The following is a 23,936-nucleotide window of genomic DNA, read 5'->3' as shown; positions in this document are numbered from 1 at the left end:
GAAAAGTTCCTGACGCTCTCTGAGCCTTCCCATCTACAAAACGGGAAGAAGGATACCCACCCTCAAGCGTACTTTAAGGATCAAAGGTCATGAGCGTTCTTCACCAAATCGCGCAGGGAAAGGAAAGGGGACCGTGTCTCACACACTCACACACGTGTTTGTTTTCAATTCGGGATCCAAAGCTGGCCCACACATTGTACTTGTTTGCGGTCTCCCTAAGCCTCTTCCTGTCCGCGTGTTTCGTGCCCTTTACGTTCCTTGCCATTTATTTGGAGATGAACGCTTGCTACTTCTGATCCTTAAAGACACAGACACGGATACAGGCCCGGGTACAGACCCAGATATAGAAATACAGATGCACCTGCAGCTATGACGCCCCGAAGGATGATAAGGCAGATTGTTGTTAGTTTTCCTTCCGTGTGAATATCGCCCCGTGGCTGTCTTGAACCGTAAGAAAGGATCCCGTAGGTTAGGGATCCACACCGACGTGCATACAGATGAAGCCATATGTCTACCCTGGGTTTTCAGTCACCCCGCGGGGGAGATGTCGGGGTGCAGGTGACTCGGGCTGGGCCTGTGCTGGTGGCCGTGGGGGTCGGGGGCCGCGGTGGGGCCCCGCTGTCGTGCACGCTCGAACGTTTCCAGAGCACAAAACTTCTCTTCTGTAGAGGAATGGATGTAATGAGTCTGACACAGACTTATAAATGGTAGTTTCTGCTGTTACTTTATATTCTCTTCAAACGCAGTGACCAGAAAAATACCTCCTAACTTGGAAAGGGAAGCGAGGCCTGATAGAGAGTTTATTTTAGCGGATTGCCTGACAGTTAACTGTAATCCACTCTGTGGCATCATCCTTAAGGGTTCGAAAACAAGGGCCAACACAGTGAATGTTGTGCTCACATTTACATGACTGTAAAATTTGTAATTAGAGGTGAATTGCAGACAGATTGCAGACAGAGATAGACGGAGAGAGAGGTAGACGGCCCACACGCTTCCTCGGCGACACGTGTTTATTTCTTGCGTATTTAAAAACATAAAATGTGGGATTGTGGTCTTGGTCTCTTTTTAGCCTGTTCTCTATATTAAACACTTGTAATTCTTGGGCACTAAAAAGCCGGTGGAAATTCGTCTTTTAATTCCCTCAAAGATAGAAAAGTTGTGAGTCCAGGGATGGGCCGTGATTTGGCCGCTTTGTGGGCTGTGCGGGTTGGGCTCTAACTCCTGGAGCTGGGGCATGAGATCCGGGAGTCAGACTGAAATACCCTGGTTTGCTTTGAAGGCAGACAAAGCCTTATAAAAGCTTCTAGAAGCGGATGTAAACCTGAGTAGGTTCTAGGAACTACAGAAAATAAGTCACAGTTTGATAGACGAAAGATAAGGAATTTGAATTGGTTTCTTTTCCTCTGGGAGAGGAGCCTAAGTCAATATGCCATCAGAAGTACCGATATTTGAAAACAAGGCAAACGGAGGACGTATACGCCATTATGGGCAAGTGACAGTGGCAGAGGCCAAGAGACCACTCCTGCTTCCGTGCAGACCGCCCCTAGAGGTCTCCGTTCAGGAACAGCACGCGGCCCTGGGTTCAGAGCCAGGCGGGCCCAAGTTTGCATTTGGGACCACGCTGGCCAGGCCAGCTTCTTCTCTCTCTGTGGCTCGGAGCCCTCATCTGTGACAGGGGTGATGATGATGTCCCAGGGTCACTGGGCTCAGATTCTGGCTCAAGAAGAGTCGTGATCCTGTCAGGTCGTGGTGACGGTGGTGGTGGTGAAGATGTGATGACAGAGGTCAAGGTGGAGGTGATGGCGGAGGTGACAGTCGAGGTGACGGTGGTGGCTCTGGCATCATCAGGGGTGTGACACAAACCAGCGGAGGCAGATTTCAGCCCCAGCTCATTTGCAGAGGCCAACGCTTGGGCGCCAGTGCTCCCGGACCTGATGGGCAGATCCTGTGCTCCGTGGGAGGCAAAGAACCGCCCACAATTCTGCCCTCGGGGACCTCATCTTCCGAAGACTTTCTTCCCGTTTAACGAAGACAAAACGAACCCGGACCAGAGCCCAGCAAAGTCTTCTCAACTCCTGCTTGGTGATTCGGTGAACTAATCCACACACATCTGCGTCGATCTGACCCCAGGTTTCACTGCACTGTGGGTGTAGTTGCATGTGGTTAATGAGCAGCACAGGGACACCAGAGCGATGGAACCTGCTCTGTGACAGCTTTCCCAAGATAACACGTCCTTTCGCGCCACACTCTGCTGAAACACCCAGGAACGCCGACACGTCGAGGTCGAAGCTGTGTGCCCTTGCTGCCTCTTGCTTGTGAAAATGGCCCTTCACGAGGGGTCAAGGAGGAGCCTCCCCAGCCCCATCCCCAGGGAAGGGTTTCAGAGGGCCCCTCCTGTGATCACAGCGGCCACATAACTTGGCACTTAGTGCACACCAAGCTCTCCGTGTGTCATGATGAACCTTCCTGACATCCCAGAGGCACAGGAAAACTACTTTCCTCACTCTGCGGGAGAGTCAGAGCCTCAGAGCGGTGAAGAAATCTGCCCTGGGTTGAGCCGGTGAGAGGAGAGGCTGGAGGTGAACTCACGTCTGTGGCTCCTCCCTGCTCACCCCTCTGCCCTGCATGGGCCTGGAGCAGTGCACAACACCAGCGTCCAGCCAGGGGTAATCCAAGGGATGTGAGACAGCTAAAATGGCCCACACTCCAGGCAAACCAGGACCTGCCGGTTCAGACCAAGCCAGCTGAGAGCAGCCGCTCACCCAGCTGACTACTCGTGGCCAGACCCACTCACTCTGCCCTGATGGCCAAAGAGTTAGTGCTGTGATTTGCACAGTGCTAACAACCCATCTGGTCCCCCCCCACACACACACAAAATTTTACACACAATCCTAATATGTGAAGCTTATATAAAGTTAAGTGACATGTGTTAGTATCCATTTGTCCTGTAAGTTCACATCTACAGCACGCAGTAAAGAATGAATGGGAACAGAGGGGGTCCCTGCGTGAGCACGGGGGTTAGAATCGGGAGCTCGGGGCGGCATCCACCAGCTAACGGCCTCAGGGTCAGTTAACGTCACTGGCCCCAGATTTACTGGCCCCCAAGACACTCCCTGAGGAGCGCACCCTGGCCCACACTGTCCTGCGGACGTGAGCAGGGCTGTGTGGCCCCGTGACTCGGGGGCCAGGACTCGGCCTTAGGACAGCGGTCACGGGCGGCCTCGTGGGGGCCAACCCAGCGGACCTGACCCCAAAGATAACGTGTCCCCCCCTCAGATCGTTGACACTTAGGTTATTACAGCCGAGGGTTTGCCTTGTAATTACATCTAAAGGAGTTTGAGGCGACCTACTGGAAGGAAGGAAATCTGAATCAGGGGTTGCCAAGACCCCGTCCTGCGCCCCCGTGCCCCAGGGCGGCTCTGGTCAACCAGAATGCGCGCTTCAGAAGTCAGCCGCTTCCCGGCCTGAGCCGGTCTCGGCCCATCTGTTGGTCTGGACTCTGCAGTCCCCTGAGCCTCATTGCAGCTTCCTCAGCAGGAGGCCCCGGGCCTCCACACCCTTCCTGGTCCCTGGTCAGCAGGGCCCTGAAGATGCATGGGTCTGAGGGGCGTTCCAGTAAGGTCTGGAGCCTAGGAATTCTTTAACAGGGAGTCCCAGCCCGTGGGGGAGCACCTGGCTGCGTCTCCAGCACTCAGAGCACCTGCTGGGGACGGGAGCACCACCACCCCCCCCCCCCCGCCTCCCCCTTCCGGTTCCCTGACTCGGGTTTCCTCCGGGTCCCAGTGCCCCGTGGGGTCCCTCCAGGCCCCAGTTTTCTTTCTCACCTCATTCTGCCCCAGGAGGCACGTGGCCTCGTTCTCTGCCCCGGATTCTTGCTCTGCCTTCCCCCCAACGCCTTCTCTGGGTCCCCCCACCCCCCGCCGGCTCTGCACCCTGCCCCCCATGTTCCCCTGGTGCCTCCCTCTCACGCTGGTTCCCACACTCCTTGCTGAGTGCTATTTAAATTCTGGGTTTTGTCCTCTGGTTAATTTCCTCATCTGCTTGGCGTAATGCCAAAGAATATTCTTTCCGAATAAAAAATGGTAAAGGCCGTTATTTGTCTCCTAAGAATTCTATGTAAATGCAGTACAGCACGTGCCCTCGGGGGGGAATGTTCATAAAGCTACTTCTGTTATCAGTTACTAACCTCAGCTTCCAGATCTAGATAACTCTTGCTTGTGAAAGCCCTGCAGAGTCGCTGTAGAATATTTGGAAAACGCAGAGCATATAAAAAGAAAAGAACCCATCGTGCCACCAGACGTTTCGGGACCTCTCCTGAGGCTGTGTTCTCGTGTGTGTGTGTGTGTGCGTGTGTGGCTCTTTTTTGTTTACATAATTCCTTACCCTGATCATTTCACTCAGCATTACGTCAGCTGTACTTTCCGATAGAACGTGAAGTCGTCTTCAGAAACATGATCTTAGTGCCAACATAATGTTCCGTCCTGGAGACTGGCTCAAATGGAGTCATTTCGTCGTTTATGTGATATTTCTCCTAATCCCGTTTCTCTGCAATAAATAACAGGAGAGGAGCCTCCCTGGCCGTGGCTCTTTGCTTGCAAAGCGGCCGCGCAGGTCAGGGCTTTGGCTCGCCGTAGGCGTGAGCTCACTCGTGAAAAGGGCCCGAACGGTGTTAGAAGGGCACTTTATAAATGCTCTTATTATTATGTTCGCTGTTATTGTTTCCCTAAGAGCGGTTCCTGGAAACGGCTTTCTGGGTCGGAGGGCACGCGTTTGCCAAACCCCTTTCCCCCAGGGCCGTGTGGGTGCACATTCCAGACGGGGCGCCCCCTCGCGACCCCCGGCCAGAGCTACCGCACAAAACCTCTTGATAGGTAGACACACAGTTGTAGCAGAGAATACAGAGAGGGGCGCCTGGGTGGCTCAGCCCTTGGAGCATCTGACCCTTGGCTTTGGCTCAGGTCATGATCTCACGGTTCGTGGGTTCGAGTCCCGCACCGGGCTCTGTGCTGACGGTGCGGTGCCTGCTCGAGATTCTCTCTCTCCCTCTCTCTCTCTCTCTGCCCGTCCCCTGCTCCCTCTCTCTCTCTCTTTCTCAAAATAAAGAAATACACTTAAAAAAAACCAGAGGGAAACCCAGTTTCCCTCGTGGCAACTTCTTGCAAAATTATAGGAGTGTCACAACCAGGACGTGGACGCTGAGTTGACCCAACACCTCACTCAGATTTCGCCCGCTTTATCGTGCTTGTTTGCGTGTGCGTATTGAGTTGTATACGTGTTTGTCAAACGTACAGATTCTCATTGCCACGCCCCCTCCCCGATCGCCCCTTTTGAGACCCCACCCCCCACTCATCCTCCCCTCTCCTGCCGCCACCCACCCAGTCCCCAACTCCTGGCTGACGCTAATCTGTCCTCCGTGTCTAAAGTTTTGTCATCTCAGGGGTGTCATCTGAATGGAATCACACAGTATGGAACCTTCGGGGATTGGCTTTTACTCACTTGGCACGAATCCCTCCGGATTCATCCGGTCGTTGTGCGGACCCGTAATTTGTTTCTGTTTCTTGCTAAGCGGTGTTCCGTGGTGTGGACGGACCCCAGCGTGCTGGCGTTCACCCGTTGAAGGGCGCGTTCGTCGCTTCCAGATTTTGGCCGTCTACCACTGTTTCACCATTGTCAATTTGGTTATTTCCTCCTATTTTCTTGGAGGCCGATATGGCTATTTTTAGAAGTCCGTACCGTTGTTTTGGTGGAGTACAGATTTCTCATGTCAGCGGGACATTTATAATTAATGAACATCATCATCAATTACAAGAGTAAATACAAGTTAACACTGAGATTTAAAATGCCCCGGGGGGCTGAGATCAACAGCCAGTGTGAACAGAGCGAGGAGGAGTGCGGGGGGCGGGGGGGGGGGGGGGGGAGGGGTGCCAGAAGCGAGCGTCCCAGAAGCATCCATCCAGTTCTGATTAACCAGAGGAGGCCACACGGAACATTCCCTGTGTGGAGAAGCAGAGCTCACCCGTTGCTCCACGGGAAGGGGGACTTGGTGGAAGAGGAAAGCGTCTTCCCCCCCTATGCTGGGACCCCAGCAATGTGGTGTCCGTGGCTCAGTATCCTCAGCGGAAGCCCGTAAAATCCCTTGGGGGGCAACACTGCAGGAGAATCGTAATGAGGACAATTTTGCCTGCGATTCGTTACCCCCAGGTTCTAAGCAGCTCTGTGAAAACTGTTGCTAAGGCAATTGAGTAAAAAATTTCACAGGCGCCATACACGGGAACAGCAAGACAATGAACGTGATTGCATGTTTTACAACAGCCAACCCCGAAAGCACGACATATCTGACACCGAGAGTTTTTTGATGATTTTCAGGGGTTCCGGGGACGTTTTCCGTGCCTTTGAAAGGCGACTAACTGGTTTGCCAGCTTCATGAGACTGCCCGCGCCCCGATCGGGATGGTGGCCGGCCTCGCGGAGGAGATCCCCGGGGACGCTCAGCTCCCTCGGGAGGCCACCCCCGCCACCCCCACCCTGCCCGGTCCCTGGTCCCCTCCCGACACAGATTGAACTTTTCTTCTGCGATAGTGGAGGTCGCCGTCTTTCCCAGGCTGCAAAACTCAGCCCAAACCCACGCAGCCACTTGGTTATTCTACTTGTCCGGACGGGCAGCATTTCGTAATGCAAAACCACAGATACCTGCGCAGGAAACCCAGCTTCTAGTGGTCGCTGACTTCGTGCCAGTCCACCCGAGAATGTGACAAGCCCGGCAAGAGTCGTTCTCAGCAGCTGCGGGGAAGCGCCTCGGCCGGGCCCCCGCCTCCCCGAGCGGGTGCGGGACACCCGGAAGGGCGCGGCGCGGGGCCTGGGGGGCACCCCCAGGCCTGAGCCCTCGGCGGCCCTCCTACCTGCCCGAGCGCCCGACGGCTCCCAAGAGGGGGTCACTTCCTCGGAGACGGTGCCAGCCACAGCTGGCAGAGCAAGGCCCGCGGGCAGGACGCCACAAGTCACGTGTGTGAAGGCCACGAAGACGCCGTCAGCCCGCTTCTGCGCACCTGCCCCCTCCGGAGCACAAGCGCCCACCCGCCCTGCGGCCCTCCCGGGGCAGCCGGGCTGGTTCTGGGCACCGGGACCGCGGGGCCCAGCCCGGGGCTGTGCACCCCCCCACGCTTTGTAAAGGAGAGCGGATGGTGGACATTAAGGCCAGCTTTCCTCAAACATTGCTTTGTCTGGGAATCGCACGTGAATGTGTCATGAGGCATGATACATCCTTCAATGGTCCCCGGTATCTGGCCAACGTGGGATGCAGCACCCCCCCACCCCCCGCCACGGCATTTCCTGAGCGTCCGCCACCCGCTAGACCCACCCCAGGCTCTGGGCACAGCAGAGCGGGACACGGACGGTGTGGCGGCCACGGCCACCTGTGGTCAGGGCTGGGGTGGATGTGGAAGCGGGGGCCGGGCCTGCCTTGACACGGCCAGATGCGGAGCAGGGCTGGGAGCCCGGGGAGGGGTGGGGACGTGCGGGGACCGGGGCGCACACCAGCCACCGCCTCCCTCCGCTGGAGTAGGAGCTTCGTAAAGCCTGTGAGTCACAGCCTGGCCGCTGCCCGCGCCATGCACACTGCTGCCGACTTGAAGAATTGGCCACCAAAAGTGTCTCGCCAGGCCAGTCCCTCCATACTGTTGGGCGTAACACCACACCTCTCAGGTTCACGGAGCCAGGTGTGGTGACGCAGGAGTGGTCCGGGTGAGAGGTGACAGCCGGAAACGGGAGGGGGACACGAAGGAACACTGGCAGCTTGCCACTGGCCGAGGATGAGGAAGCCCAAACTGCCAGGCCCTCTGAGTAGGGGAAAGAACCTTCCGGAAAAGGTCCGGGCTGCCCCCATCTGTGGGTGAACGCCTCATCACCTCTGCTGGTCTCGCCGAAGCCTGGAGCCCCCACCGCACCCCGTCCCCGTGTCACTGCTGGCCCGCGTCCTGTTTCCCAGTCAGTGCACCCGTCGAAATCCTGTTTCTGCTCCAGAGCATCCCAGGCGGCTCGTCACTGTCACTGGGGTCTCCTCTCCTCGCGAGATGCCCGCCCACATCCTCACCTCACGCTTCCTGCCGGATACACAGCTTCATCGCTCCGTGGAAGGTCCTGGTTGAAAGCTCCCGGAGGGGACTTGGGAACAGCGCTGTCCTGCGCGTGGGTTTGCAGGCAGACCACACACAGAGTGCCCTCCGGGAGCCGCGGTTCAGCCACGATCAAATCTTCACCCACCTAGCGTTGTAGTGGGGAACTCGTTTGCCTGGAGCTGGCGCTGTGGCCTGGAGTCCCCTTCCCCCCCCTGCCTTTGGCAGGCAAGCAGCGCAGTGTGTGGCTGGAAGCCGGGACCTCGAGGGGCCCTCCCCGCACTCTCCCTCCACAAGCCTCTGAAAGGGGAGCCCGGGGAGAGCGGGGAAAACACAGACCAGGGCCCTCCGTGAACAGAATCACATTCTGGGAAGAGGCCTCTGGACCCAGAATCAGAGAGAAGCCACACCCCGTCCTCTAGAACCGGCCCATCCTGTGTCTGTAACCCGCAGACCACCCGGACGCGGGTTTGGCGGCCGATGGCCACCCTCTCTGCAGCCACCAGCCCTGCTCCTCTAAGTACATCGGTCAAGGTGCTTTTGATACTTGGAAACAGAAGTGGGGTTATGTCAGTTCAAGAGGCTCAGGGTTCGTGGTGGACGGATGTGAGGAGGTGCATACGGGCGGGTCCCGATCTGGGGCTGCGGGAAATGTGCTGGGCAGCTAGCGGGTGGGGATGCCCTGCGCTCTGACGGGTGTGCATTGGCCACTGCCGTCCCTGTGCCTTGAACCTGAGTCCCCGCCTGTAAGGACAGGCCCGGAGGACACCTGTCAGGAAGGAGCCCCGCTCAGCCAACCTGGCCAGAGCCCCGGGTCTCAGCCCTGGGCGGCCCGATAGGAATGGGTCAAGGCTGGTCCCAACTGTGAGCTGAGCCAGAAAGTCCAGTCAACCTGGGCTCCAGTGACACCTGCCTCTCTTCCTCGTCCTGACCGACTTGATCAGTGCCACAAAGCAGCAGGACCGTCCTGCTGTGAGCTTGGGGATCCCCCTCCCAACCCCTGCTTCCGTCTTTGCCTTTCTGGAGTCAAGCGTTGCTCCCTCCCCAAGAAACAGTGAAGCAGAGAACTGGGTTTGATGTTCCTTCTTCAAGCCCTGGAAATCCCACAGGCTGTAAATTTGAAGTCCTACGAAAACAAAACTGGGTGCCGAACAAAATGGAGCGGGAGGTCATCCGGTGCGTTTGGCAACGCGGAGCCCCCGGGAGACCGGCACCCAGAAGTGCGGGATTCCAGAGCCACCAGGAACCGTGAGGTCCGTGCGCAGTGGAGACGGCTGGCGTTGGGGTTGTGTGGAAACACGGTGTCCGAATGATGCCTTCAGCCACCCGCCCTCCCGTGTCGCTCCTCACGGACCCGAGAGCAGGTGCACCTGATGCGATCGGTGCCATCTGCAGAATGGCAAACCGAGGCTCCAAGGTTACCGTCTTCCCGGTGAGGGGTGGGGAGGGCGAGAGAGGAGCCGGTGGGCAGAGGGAGTAGCCGGTGGGGACAAGCCCTGCCCTGCCCTGCCCTGCCCTGTCGCTGGAAGGGGGCTGGTGTGAATGCAGGCACCGAATGACACCCACGACCTGGGAGTCTGGGTGCTGCGGCCAGGTGTGTGCACGGGGCGGGGCGGCCCTGGACGCGTTCCGACCGCCACTGGCTGGCGGGGCCTGAGGGGGCCTCTTTGGCTTTGATCCCGGCATGGGGCTGGGCTTGTGGCCCCCGTGCCCCTCATCGGTTACGCAGCAGCAGGAAGGTTCTAGACACGGAAGCTCCCGCTGGCATCACGGGCCCCAGCTGAACAAGAAGATTAGCATCCAGCAGGCGAGAGATGGGTCCTCGTGTGTTTCTCGTGTCTCGCTCTAACATCACGGTGCTGCCAGTCAAACCGCGTGAAAGGGTCTACTTACGAGCGTCGGTCGCTGCCTCGAGCCGGACGGAAATACGAAATCTGTGTTTTTCTGCGGGCTTGCTCCCCGTACATCTCCCGTTTACATTTCCTGTTTCCAGCACTCTTTCTTGGCTGCACAAAAGGGCAAAGATTTGCAGAATGATACGGCGCGGGAACCAAAAGCCACGGGGCCCCCTGGCAAGGCTTCCCGGGGCGGGGGGGGGGGGGGCAGTCTCCCGAGCCAAACAAGCGTCTCCCACAGCCAGGAGCACCTGACCTCAGCTGGGGAGCCTCTCCTGCCACCAGCGAAGAACCCCCGTCCCAGCCCTGCCACCATCAGGCACGCCCGTCGCTGTGCCCCAGCCCCTCACCTGCTCGTGGCGTATTCGGTCAGGGGAAAGCCTGGCTATCACACACGTGTAAGACGGCCCCACATCCAAGACGTCATTAGCTGAAGGGGGGGGGGGACTAAGAAGATGTCACAACCAGCACAAAAGGGAAATCCAAGGACCATACGCCTGCGTGTGGTAATCTTTTTTTTTTTAATGTTTATTTATTTTTGAGGGAAGGACAGAGCGTGAGTTGGGGAGGGGCAGAGAGAGGGAGACCCAGAATCGGAAGCAGGCTCCAGGCTCCGAGCTGTCAGCACAGAGCCCGACGCGGGGCTCGAACTCACGAACCGTGAGATCACGGCCTGAGCCGGAGTCGGACGCTTAGCCCACTGAGCCGCCCAGGCGCCCCTTGCGTGCGGTAATCTTGAAGCAGAATCACAAGTGGACGCGGCGTGACCTTCCAGTGGAGACACCCAGCGTCATCTGTTTTCTTTACCCCGGATTTCCTTCCGGCCTCCTGGCCTATTGTCAAAAATCACCTCGACGGGGGGTTATTCTGGGTCTGGAGCAAGGCTGGCCTCGCTCGGTGTGGCCGGGTGGCTTCCACGGGGCAGCAGGCGGGCCGGGGCGCCTCGTGAGCCTGCCTGACCTCGTCTCAGCGGGAGACCCCATACGTGCATTTTTTCAAGCTTCTGTTATTAGCTGTCCCGAGGCTGGGCAGGCGAGCAGGACAGTGTCTCTCTTCCAGCGGCCACAGGCGGCACTTAGATGCCGGTGAAGCCTCTGCAGACAAGCACAGGACACGCCCCCCTGGACCGCGTTCCCGTCCACCGATTGTGGGCTGAGTGAGCCCATGAAGCTGTCTGTGTCCCAGCTAAAAAGAGTCACGGTCTGAACGCTGTCTGAGCGAGGCCGTCAGAAGCCCGTCCCCGGGAGTCTGCCCCTTGGCGTGGAGGTAGTTTTCGTCCCGTTCTCTGGGGCTCCGAGGTGGCCCTTCCGGGCGGAATCGCAGCCTGGCCTCTGGCTGATGCAGAGACACGGCATAGACGTGACTCTGCCCAGTTCTGCCCGTTCCCACAGAAGAGAAATTTGAAGCGCAGAGAAGCTTGCCCAGGGTCGGAGAGGTCAGAGGCAGCGCGTCAGCGTCCCCCAGGCGCCCCGGTTCCCACGCTGTCACCCCAACCGCTGCAACAGGAAATCCCCGCCCGCGGGCCGGCTGTGCTGGGCAGGGTCAGAGGAGCCCTCCCCGTCTCAACGGGCCGCGTTCATGCATCTTCGGGGACACTGCTGTCCACGCCCCTCCTCAGTCCAGCCTCCAGGAGCCCACGGCGGAAGCTGGCTTTCCAGAAGAAGCCGGAGAGAAAGAATCTCGGAGACTGCCCCTGCCTGTGAACGCTGCAGGCTGGCACAGGGCCCCTACCCGCTGTGGGGAGCCGCCGTGCACATGAGCCACGTGGGAGGCGACCTCTATGAAGGAGTCGCGTCTGCCCTGACAACACGGTGCCCTTCTCCTGGTCTGAGGCAGCCCACCCAGCCCACCCAGGTCCCCGGGAGGGACCTTGCTGCGGTCAGGCAGGGAGGGAGGAGCACGGGGCTCACGGCAGCCGGGAGACCCCCGGCTCCTAACCCGCAGTTCCCGGGGCCCAGCCCAGACCCTCTGCCCCAGAATCCTCGTGCCGGGGCCCAGACATCGGCATTCTTCCGCCGAACACACCCTTGGAGGAACATCTCGTCAGCAGGGCCAGGGGGGGAAGTGACTCTCCGTTCCCCTCTGCGAACGCCCTCGCCTGCCTCCTTTGTGCACCCCTGCCCTTCACCGGGGCCTGGAAGAAAGCCCCCAGTCAACCTCACAGAGGTTCAGGACGAGAACGTCAGAAGTGGTGCTGTGCCGGTGGGCGAATCGCCAGGACCCCAGACCCGGCCCTGCCGCCCCTGCCCGCTCACGGCACGGCCAAAAAAGCCGAGGCATAGACTGTGGCGCTCGGGCCTGCGCCGGGGTCACTGGGGATGCGCCGTCGTGAAAATGCGGGCCTGGCACACGTCAGATAAAGGCGAGGCTCCTCTCCCGGGGGCGGGGAGGCTTCGTAATGCAGCCAGCAGTGGGGGGAGGGGCATCCAGAAGGCAGGGGTGGCGCCGATCGGAGGGCCCGGGGAGGGGCGCCACGGCCTGGAGCGAAGCGGGGGTGGCCCCCGGTGAGGCCCCAGGCCGGAACCCCCCCGCAGCCAGCTAGGACGCGGGCACACGGGCAGCCAGAGTCCCTGCTGCACAGGAGAGTGGCACGGCCGTGTCCGAGTCCCAAGGCTGGGAGCTGGGGCAGGACCAGGAGCGGGGACAGTGCGGGGGCCACTGCAGGTCGCCAGGCTGAGCCAGGGCGGCGGCCACCAGCGCGGGGCGGGCCACCAGCGCCGTGACTGCGGGTGCAGATAGGCCGGCGGGGAGAGGGCGCGCTGGCTGGGCCTCAGCGTGGCCAGGCCAGCAGCGCACGGCGAGTGGCGTTGGTCACAGAAAGGCGAGGTGCACGGGGGAGAGTATTCACTGTGTCCTGTAAAGAGAGACCCAGAGGGTCTTAGAAGAGAAAGTGGTGCTCTGGGCACCGGAAGATGCCCACCCATCCCAGGGCTGCTTCTCGCCACGCAGGGATGAGGGGAGGGGCGGTCAGCCAGGGACAATGTGGAAGGAAACGTCCAGTGGGTGGAGACGGGGGCTTTGCCGTGGACTGTCCACACCCCGTCAGCCACGGAGATCGGCCGCTCCCGGGGAGGGATTCAGAGCAGCGACTCACAGTCGGGACCCCTTGGACGGAAGACGCTGATGCAAACGTGTCCCCCCCCCCCCCCGTTCCTGGGGCGGGACCCCCCGGGCGCTGTGCACCTGCCTGCGTGCTACGTGTTTTGCTGTGGAGACCGCTGGTTGGCCGGTTCGCTTTGGCTTTTCCCGTGGTGATGCCCCCTTGGGTTTAGTCCTACAGCCTCAGCCCCCCGAAGTCCACAAGGGCAACCATTTTTTTATCTAAGTTAATCGCCTTTAACAAGCTTTTTTCCATAACAGTCTCCAGGAGTCATCGGAGACTCCCCGCAATGCCGTGTCACGAAACCGAGGGGGTCAGCCTGTGCGTCAGACGTCACCGATGGTGACCGTCACCCGCAGGTGTGCGCCACGGGTGAGAGCTTTACCTCTCGCGACATTTTCCAAGACACAAAGAAAAACTGAAGTTTTCACAGTCCGCGTGGATGGGCTGGATGAAAACACATTCTTACAGCATTCCCGTGCCCACAGTTCTATTGTCTCTTTTTACGGTGAACCTGCTGGCTGGGCGGGAGGCAGGGCTGGAGGCACCTGACGTCGCCATGGAAACCGGCACCCCGCCCCGCCCGCCCGTCACCTCCCTGTTGCTTGTGTCTTACAGGTGGTTTTCAGCAAATACTGCAACTCCAGTGACATCATGGATCTGTTCTGCATTGCCACCGGCCTGCCTCGGTGAGTGATCCGGACGCCCCACTGCCGGCCAGGCCTCGCCAGGCCAGTGCACCTTGAGGGGAAGGCGCCTGGGAAGGAAGGGCGAGCCGCCAAGGCTGAGGACGACAGGTGCACCAGGGCCCGGTGGGCTCGGTTCACACGTGGGAGCCCTTTCGGGTCCGTGAATGAGACCCCGCGGGCCTGGGCCACGGCCTGTGTTCATGGAGGAAACCGCTGGGCAGAATTAGGCAGAAACCACCGTCTTCCAAAGGGTTTTTTTCCTTTTATTTATTTGCTTTCCAAGAAAGGCCAAGGGAGGGTGGTTGTGTTTTGGCTTTAACACAGGTGAGATTCTTCTGTCTCGGGACGGGGTCTGGTGGCCACGGGGCAACGTTTGGGAAGACGGGTTGAGAGTAGTTGAAAAGGCCAGTGACCCCCTCCCAGAATCATCACAATTCCAGAAGCGCTGTTTCCCCCAATCAACAGTCTGAGTGCAGTCTTTCTCCTGACTTTTTTTTTTAATATTTATTTATTTGGGGGGAGAGCGCAGGCAGGAGAAGGGCAGAGAGAGGGGGACACAGGATCCGAGGCGGGCTTTGCTCTGACGGTCTGACAGCAACGAGCCCAACGTGGGGCTCAGGCTCATGAACGGTGAGATCGTGACCTGAGCCGAAGTCGGACGCTCATCCGGCTGAGCCACCCAGGCGCCCCTCTCTCCTAACTTTCCGATTGTAAAGAGTGGTCAGGAGTGGCCGTGGCGTGGCATCTCACTCCAGAGCTGTGGCCCCGGTCACGGGCCGGGACGGAACACCAGGAGCGTCTCACAGACAGGGGAGGAAATTGCGTGCCTGGAATGACAACGAATGGCAGTTTTTAGCTGCAAAACTGGCCCACAGTCCCGGGCATCTTTCCCTGACCATTCTGCTGAACAATACACGTGTATAATTCTTGAGGACAACCCGGGATCTGGGCATCACCCCCCACAACCCCGTGCACGCCACAGAAGGGCAGAGAAGCTTAAATAACATGGCCAAGGCCACACGGCTTAGGCGAGACCCCAGGGACGAGAGGTCGGGAGAAGATTCAGCTCACCCACTCGAAACTGCTTCGTAGGAGAGCGTGCCCCGCTTACACGGGCCCCCACAGGGCGGTCGGGGAGCAAACCGAACTCGTCATTGGCCAACATAAACGCTCCTTGCTGTCTGGCTGCCGTCTCCTGGATCTCCCGACTCCGTAACCTACACTTCCTCCGATTCCCATTTTAAATTACTTAAAAACGGGGGCACCTGGGTGGCTCGGTCGGTGAAGCAGCTGACTCTTGATTTTGGCTCAGGTCACGATCTCACGGTTTGTGCGACGGAGCCCCGTGTTGGGCTCTGCGCAGACAGTGCGGAGCCTGCTTGGGATTCTCTCTGTTCCTCCCCACCTTGTGCTCTCTCTCTCTCTCAAAATAAAATAAACTTTAACAAAAATTATTTTAAGTTACTTAAGAAAGGACAAGGTAAACCCCACTTGGAATTACGCACGGCCGCTTGCGTGTTACAAACGCAAGTGTCGTGTCTGGGAGCCGGGCTGGCCCCGGGACCCCTGTTGCCCTTTTGCGCGTGGGGACGCTGACACGGTGTATCTTCCAGGAACACAACCATCTCTCTGCTGACCGCGGATGACGCCATGGTGTCCATCGACCCCACCATGCCTGCCAATTCAGAACGGTAAGCGGCAGCCGGCCGGCCTCGGCAGCTCGGGGTTCTGGGGGCGTCTCTGACGCTTCTCTACACGCGCGGGAGGGGCTCTAGGTTGTCCTTGCAATTTGCTGCTGTAGGAAAATCCGAATTTAAGCCAAAGATGGGGTAGGGGTGGGGCGGGGGGCGAGGGAAGCTTGTTCCTTTGCAGACCAGTCCCTCCCCAAGACAGTCACATTTGCAACAGTGCTCAGGAGGGCTCGCTCTCAACAAGAGTCCTCTGAGGAGCCACGGATGGGGAAACTGAGGCACGGAAGGCAGGTGAGGAGCAGTGAAGCCAGGTCCTGGGGCCCTGCGCTGACGGCCCCACTGTCTGCCTCCAGAAGGTTCCCTGACCACAGCCCCAGGGGTGTTGTGTTCACACTGGAGCAAGATCTGATGGTGGCCCGGTGCTGCCTGCCCAGACCAATGTGCACAGGAGGTGGGGGGGGGGGGTGGCCTGGGGGCCTGAGGAGCGGTTGCGGGTGACCTGGAAAGTGAAAGGGACATTTGCAAACATGAACATCATAAAATCGTCCAAGCCCGCCATGTGGTGGGAAGAAGGACAAGGCCTCTGGGCAGGGGCCCCTTCCCTCCCTGAGCAGCCCCCTGGCCCAGCCACCTACCGAGTCCCCGGGGCCTCCACTCTGTGTCTGCATCTGGGCAAGGTGGGCGAGCAGGGTCCACGGGGGATGCCCCTCAAGACACCCCCCCCCCCGCCGCCCCTCTCCCGCTCCTGCTTCCCACTGAACATCTGCTCCGAGGGACATTTGTCACTCCGGCCATTGGGCTGTCCCACCTGATGACTGAGCCCTGCCGGCCATTCCCAACCTGAAGGAGAAAGCATGCCCCAGGCGGGCCCCACTTGTGCCCCAGCAGCTGGAGGGCCCACGGTGCTTAGTGACAGTTGGAAACATTTGGGCTCCATGTGATGGGGTGGTCTGAGACCCTCACTGGAGGCCCCCAGAAGGATCCCCCCACCCAAGGTGTGTGCACACCTGAGCACCCAGAGGTGCCCCGGGCTGGGTGCCGGGTCCCCCAGGCCCTGCCCAGGGCGCAGACCCTCCCCCGCACAGCTTAAGGCTTCAGTGCAAGGAGCCACACGAAGCCGCTGGGAGGCACAAAGTCCTCGACCGTCCTCGTAGCCACACCGTCTCTCAGGCTCGGTGAGCCGTGGTGGGCGCTGTCCTTCTCCACGCACCCAGTTGCCTCCGCCAGGCCTCCCCTCCACCGTGCCCATCGGTCTTCCCAAATTCCGCCCGTCGGGAGCTTCTGCCCCACACCCTCGGGCTCTGATTGCCAGCCGCGGGCTCCCCGGAAAGAGCGGCGCCAACCTGCTCCCCAAAGACTCCAGCGTGAGTCCCGTAAATCACGGCACACGCTCGGCCAGATCGCGCTTCAGGAGCTGAGTCTTGAGCGACCTGTCACCCCCGACGTCCACAGACTAGACTGACCTTGGGGTGGGGGGGAGGCGTTCCACTCAAAGCAGCACAAGCTGGTCTCTGAGCGAAACGGCATTTCTCCTCAACAGCGGTTTGTCCGTAGCTTGTCTGTCTGTACTTGGTGGCTTCCGAATGTCTGCTTTGTACTTTATTCTGCACCAGTGGCTCTCGGCAGGGGAGGCGTTGTTCCCCTGGGGACACTGGCCAGTGTCTGGAGACACTGTGGCTGTCACAACTGGGGCGGTGGGCGGAGAGTAGGGCTGCTGCTACCCATCCCACTGTGTGCAGGATGGCCCTACCATGCTCAGGATGGTCCCACTGTGTGCGGGACGGTCCCACTGTGCACGGGACAGTCCCACTGTGTGGATGGTCCCACTGTGCACAGGATGGTCATACTATGCACAGGACAGACCTACTGTGCGCAGGATGGCCCTACTATGCGCAGGGTGGCTTCCATGCAGAGACCCACTGCCTGAAACACCAGAGGAGCCGAACTTAAGAAGCCCGGGTTTCTGTGCTCTCTGGCATTTTCTTTCCAGAGCTACCCGTCCTGCTCACAGGTCACCAGCCCCCCACCAGCTGCACAGGAGACTTCCCGTCCTCCCTCCCCTCCCTGCCCACCCCTCAGGTCCTCACGCTCTGGATCTGGGCTGGGGCCCCAGAATTTGCTGTTCTCTCGGCTCCCAGGTGGAGGTGGCGATGCTGGGTGGATGCCACTTCCCAGGTCCCATCCCAGGGGCCCCCAGACCCCGCCTGCCCCAGGTCTCTCCAGGCCACTTCTCCAGTTGCCTGGGGGTCCAGTGCCGCTAACCCAGTGACTTGCAGCCCTCCCGCTGATCAAAACCACCAGAGAGCATCGCAAAGGCCCTGAGGCCCAGACCCCGCTAGGACCCGCCCAGTAAATGTGAATTTTTGAGGGATTTTTTCAGTGTCACCAGGTGATTCCAGTATACAGCCCTGGGGGAGAGCCACTGGTATAGAGTGTGGAAAACGTAAGAGACCGCCCTCGACCCCAGGTCGGTGCTCACCAGAAAGCCGTGTCCACCAGACACAGGGCTTTCCTCTCTGGGAAAGTGCTGGAATCTTGTTTCTGCCCAGCAAACAGTGGCCAAGTAGGCCGTGCATGTGGTCAGGCTGTCTCTCCAGCGTCTTCCACTTCTGAAGACATTCGCAGCCGCTCGTCGCCTGCTTGCTTCCCCAGCCTCAGACTCAGGAGCCATCTCACGGGACAGGGCTGGTGCTGGTGCTCCTGTGATTGTCAGCTTTCCAGGGTCTCTTCTCCAGATTCCGAGGGCTCGTGACTGGCCACCTGGCTACTGATGAGAAGCGGGGTCCCGGTGGCCCTCAGGCCGATACTTTTGGGCTCATTTCAAAGCAAATATCGTAATCGTCTGAGTCTTCCTTCAAAATACGTTTCCCCTTAATGCCTTCTTTAGATGCTCCCAGCCAGCCTTTGCTTTGGACTGTCCTACCCCTCCTCCGGGCTTTGCGATGCACAGACGCCTGGTCTCTGCCTCCAGGTGCCCCTCAGCCGAGCCCCGTGCACCTTCCAGGAGACTCGGCCCCAAAGACAGCTTCATCGCAGTGCTCCCGGCACGGCCTGCTTCGGGGCCTGTTGGCCACAGGACATTGTCCAGATGCCTCCAGTGCATCCTCAGCCCCCTGTTGACTGGGGCCAGAGAATTTCTAGAGCTTAGCCATTCAAGCAGTGCAGGAACACCTGGCCCTCTAATGCGTATTTGAACGCGGAACGTTACCTCCGTGAGGACAGGAGCATTTTTGTCTTTGTCACCTGTACCTGACCTGTGAGCCCTCCGGGAACAATTTATTGAGTAACGACCTGAACACAGGACACGGGACGATATCCCCACGGGCTAGTAAGGTTTCATGTGGTACGTTTGTTCCTAAATTCTTGCGCTGAGTCAAGGTCATGTGATGGCCTGTGAAGATCAAGGATCACGCGTGGGCCTGTTAACCGGTCTTGCCAGGACTCCTTCCAAGGCTGTGACCGTCCATACTCCCCCAGTGATGCTTTTTCACCTGCTTCCCTGTGTCCTTGCAGCCTGCCTGTCACAAGGTTTTGCAATTTTGCTTAAAAAAACAAAAAACAAAACACAAAACCAAAAACCCAAACAGCCTCTCTCTTGAGGTTCCTCTTTAAAAAACTATTATGAGCTATTGCCTATGCTTTTGAACTATTTTCTGTTGGCTCAGTCGTCTTTCCCTCCCCCCGTCCCTTGCTGTAAGTCCTGGTGTGTCAGGGGCAAACCTTCTGTGTCCATCCCCTCGGGGCCTCGTGATGACCGGGGATGGCGTCACCAAGATGCCCGTGCGTGTTCACCCGGGCGGCTGACACCACCCGCTCTCGTGCACTTGGGAGATGTGGCCGTCGGGAGCTCGGACCGGGCCAGGGGCAGAGCGCCTTCCCTGTGCGAGTCAGGTGCTGGCACGGACGTGGGCACAGGAGCCCTTCCCGGCGGGATCCCGCACCCGAGCGTCAGTGGTCCCGATCGCCAAGTTTGTTGAATTCACCACACGTGAACATCAGAGAGGAAGTTCATCATTTAAATGATATGTTTAAAGTGTTCGGAATTCTTCCGAACGAGGAAGCTCAGAACAGCCAGAGAAACTAATTTCAGAAAAAAACCCTAATCCGCTGGATTCCAATTTCTCCCGAGTGCTTATCTCCCGTACCAGGCGTGCTGGGAGCACCTCGGATGGCATCTCACAGAGAACTGTCTTCTGTCTTGCAGCACCCCGTACAAAGTGAGACCGGTGGCCATCAAGCAGCTGTCTGGTAAGGCCCTGCTATCATTTTTAAAATTAAGAGAAAAAAAAGAAGGCTCCAGGCTGCCCCTGTGATTGAATATATATTAGGTAAGCATTTGAACGTAAACCCTGTGCTGTTACCGAATCTGAAGCCCTGTGTTACGCTCCACCCTTGACGACCCCTCGGGGGCCTCCCTCCCAGGCCGTCCCCACGGAGTTAGCAGACCCTGGGTGACAGTCCGCCCCTGTCTTCCTGGGCGCGGAGTCTGGCCTGCGCGCTCAGACCCATGAGCCGCCAAGTCCGCACGTCAGGCCGTGGGCCGTCCGCGGCCCCCAGCCCCCAGCCCCCGGGACGCCGGGTGCGGTCAGTGGTGTTACGGTGGTAAATTCCCATTTCCTTCTGGATCTTTTCTCTCTCGTATTTACGTATGATTCATGCAGAATACAATGTTCCCATTTAAGTGCATATTTTGATGAGCTTTGAAAAATGCATACCCCCTTGTAACCGTTCCCGAAACCAAGACGCGGAACATTTACGTCACCCGAAAAGGTTCCCTTGTGTCCCTTCCCAGTTAACCGCCCCCCCACCCCTGCCCATGACCCCTGGCCTCTGTCAGCAACCCACCTGCTTTCTGACCCCGTAGATTTAGCTTTTCGAGAGCTTTGTATAAAAGAGATTACATAGGATGCCTCCTGCTTTTTGACTCGGCCTAACGGCTTTGAGACTTGTGTGTGTGTCAGCTGCCCCAGTGGTTCATTCCTTTGTATCGCTGGGTAGTGTTCCCTGGTGTGGCTGGACCCCAGGGTGGTTCCCCACCCATCTGTTGAAGGACAGCGGGTTATTCCCACTCTGGGGGCTTTTAGGGTCAGGCCGCCATGAGCATTCAGGTGGATGCCTTCGTGGGGACGGACGTTTTCATTTCTCTCGGATCGAACGGGACCACTAGGTCGTAGCGTTAAGTAATTCGCCGAAGAGCCTGCCATCGGTTTTTCCAAAGTGGCGGCACCGCCTGACCCTCCCACCCACCAGGGGTGAGCAGTCCCCGGCCGCGCTCGGAGTCGTCAGTTAATCATTCTAATGGGTGTGGTGTGATATTGCGTGTGGTTGGACTTTATGCTTCCCCAGTGACTAATGATGGCGAATGTATTTACTAACCGGTCATAAATCTTCTGTCATGATCCGTCGTGGTAGGTGACTGCTTTCCTTATTATTGAACAGTGCGTGTCCCTGATTTATTGGAGACCCACACCCTTAGGCAGACCCGTATCATAAATATTTTCTCCCAGCCTGGAACTCGCTCCTTCGCTTTCTTAGCCGTATCTTTCAATGAGGAGAAGTGTTCCATTCTGATTCGGCCCGGATTATCAATTTTGATCTTTTTATGGTTTGTGCTTTTCGGTACCCTCCCCGAGAAATCCTCGTTCGTCCCCTCCCTGTGAGGTTTTCTGCCGTTCTCTCTCCCGAAGGTTTTGTATTTTTAGTTTGTCCCTTTAGGGCTGTGATCCCTTGCAAGATGACTTTTGCGTATGGCCTGAGACAGAAGTCGAGGTTTATTTTCCTTTTTAAAGTGTAAAGTTAATTTAATTTTGATTTTTATAAGGTTGATGGCCACAGAATAGAATTTTGAAGCCACCCATCCCATGCAGGCCGGGATGAGGCACTTATGTGTCTGCACCTTGTCTCATCTTTAAGGTGACAGTTGTCAGGGCACCTGGGTGCTGGGCAGCTCAGTTGGTTAAGCATCCGGCTTCAGCTCAGGGCATGATTTCACAGTTTGTGGGTTCGAGCCCTGCATCGGGCTCTGTGCTGACGGCTCGGAGCCTGGAGCCTGCTTTGGATTCTGTGTCTCTCTCTTTGCCCCTCCCTTGCTCGTTCTCTCTCTTTCTCTCTCCTTCTCTCTCAAAAATAAATAAGTATTTAAAAAATAAAAAACAGGAAATCTTCTGGATCTAAGGGGAAGAGTTTTCAGACTTGCCACCAAAAATCACATCCATCAAAGGAAAAATTGATAGAGGTGCCCGGTTGGTTCAGTCAGTTAAGCATCTGACTTCGGCTGAGGTCATGATCTCACGGTTCGTGGGTTCAAGCCCCGCGTCGGGCTCTGTGCTGACAGCTCGGAGCCTGGAGCCTGCTTCGGATTCTGTGTCTCCCTCTCTCTCTCTGCCCCTCCCCGGCTCATGCTCTGTCTCTCAAAAGTAAAAAAATGTTCAAAAAATTTTTTAAGTGACAGCGTTTACATGTGGGCACTGATTGCTTTAAATTTTTTTAATGCTTGGGGCATCTGGGTGGTTCAGTCCGTTAAGCGTCTGACTCTTGGTTTCGGCTCAGGTCATGATCTCTCAGTTCATGAGTTCAAGCCCCACTCGGGGCTCTGTGCCGATAATGCCGAGCCTGCTTGGGATTCTCTGTCTCCCTCGTTCTCTGCCCCTCCCCCACTTGCACTCTTTCTCTCAAAATAAATAAATAAACTGAAAATAAAATAAATGTTTTGAATGCTTCAGTAGCTCTTTGAAAACTCTTAATTCAATTCTCTTGATAGTAGATGTTAGAATAAAATAGGAGTTCTAACTTTTTCTAGAAGGAAACTTCCTTTTTTAAAACAAAAAGCAATCGAGCCCTTGACTTGATAATGAATGTGACTTTTTTTTTATTAACTCAACCCCACCCTTTATTCGGATTTCACCAGTTTTTCTCTGGATGTCCGTCTTCTGTCCAGCATCCAAGCCACGGTGCCGTCTGTGTCACACTGGCCCTTGGGTCTTCTCCATTGGCCCCGTCTGACAGGGCCGTCTGACTCAGACACTTTGGAGAGTCTATAGAATGTCCCCCAGGCTGGGTTTGTCTGAGGTTTTCTTCAAGATCAGCCAAAGGGTATGGATCTGGGGAAAGAATGAGGGGGCCCACGATAGCCCTTTGAATCCCTGGCTTCCCCACTGCCGAGCTGCTGTTGTCCCCTTCCTTACTCTGCTCTTTGGAAGGACGTCGCTCAGTCTAGCCCACCTTCACGCGGGGCGGGAAAGGACTGAGATTCATTCTCTCTGCATGGATATCCATTTGTTCCAGAACGTTTGTGGAAAAGACAGTCCTTTCCCCCCATCGAGCTATCATGACATCTTTTGTTGTTCCGGGTTCCTTGTATTTTCAAATAAATTTTAGTATCAGTCTGTCAGTTGCCATGAAAAAAAAAAATTCTTTCAGTGGGACTTTGAAATTGTACTAAATACACAGAACAAGTTGAAAAGAGTTACTGTCTACATTGCTGAGTCTTCTGATTCATGAATGTGGTATCTCTCGATTTATTTGGGTTTCTTTTAATGTTTCACAATAACATAGTTGTCAACGTAAAGTTCTTAAATCTGTGTTAATAAATTTATCACTAAGTGTTTAATATTTTAATGTTACTGTCAATGGATTTTTATTTCAACTCCCAGCAGTTTTTTGTTTATAAGAAATATAATTGGGAGCGCCTGGGTGGCTCAGTCGGTTGAGCGTCCGACTTCGGCTCAGGTCATGATCTCGCAGTTCGTGAGTTTGAGCCCCGCGTCGGGCTCCACGCTGACAGCTCAGAGCCTGGAGCCTGCTTTGGATTCTGTGTCTCCTTCTCTCTCTGCTCCTCCCCTGCTCACGTGCTGTCCCTCTCTCAAAAATATATAAAGATTAAAAAAAACAATTAAAAAATATATATAATTGGTTTTGTGTATTGATTTAGCTAAGCTCATTCAGTACACCTAGTACCTTTTTGCCGATTTCCTATGATTGTCGACATCTGCAGATAGAGAATTGCTTCTTCCTTTCAGACTGGATGTCTTTTGTCTCTGTTCTCTTTCTTGCCTTGCTGCTCCTGCTGGGATGTCTAATAGGAGAGAAGCACATGGTGTGAGAATGCATATTCTTGCTCTGTTCTCATCTTAGAGACAAAGTGAAGCTTTTCACCATCGGTTATGATGTCAGCTATAGGGTTTTTCTGTAGATGCCCTTTCTCGGGTTGAGGGTTTTGTGGGGTTTTTTTCCCCTTAATTCCTAATTGGTTGAGAGTTTTGATCATAAATTAGTGTTGGATTTTGTCAAATACTTTTTCTGCCTCTATTGAGATGATCACGTTTTTTACTCCTCTGTTCTGTTACTGGTGGACGTACTGATTGATTGTAAAACTTTAACCTTGAATTCCTAGTGTAAACTCCATTTGGCCACGGTCTACTATCTTTTTGCTTTGGATTCAATTTAAATACG

At 56.8% G+C, this 23,936-nt stretch overlaps 1 protein-coding gene across 1 annotated transcript in view; it reads left to right on the top strand.

Moving 5' to 3' along the window:
* The window catches only part of PDE9A (phosphodiesterase 9A), an 89,289-nt gene that overhangs the window by 14,889 nt on the left and 50,464 nt on the right, over positions 1 to 23,936 (top strand). Inside the window, exons 2-4 of the mRNA XM_043593526.1 lie at positions 13,724 to 13,794; positions 15,408 to 15,485; positions 19,690 to 19,733. Coding sequence (XP_043449461.1) covers positions 13,724 to 13,794; positions 15,408 to 15,485; positions 19,690 to 19,733 — 193 coding nt within the window. The remainder of the gene's footprint in view (positions 1 to 13,723; positions 13,795 to 15,407; positions 15,486 to 19,689; positions 19,734 to 23,936) is intronic.

Source organism: Prionailurus bengalensis, chromosome C2, assembly GCF_016509475.1.
Source record: "Prionailurus bengalensis isolate Pbe53 chromosome C2, Fcat_Pben_1.1_paternal_pri, whole genome shotgun sequence".
In the NCBI taxonomy this organism is placed as follows: domain Eukaryota; kingdom Metazoa; phylum Chordata; class Mammalia; order Carnivora; family Felidae; genus Prionailurus; species Prionailurus bengalensis.
Note: the sequence above shows the minus strand (reverse complement) of the source record. Positions and strands in the feature narration are given on the sequence as shown.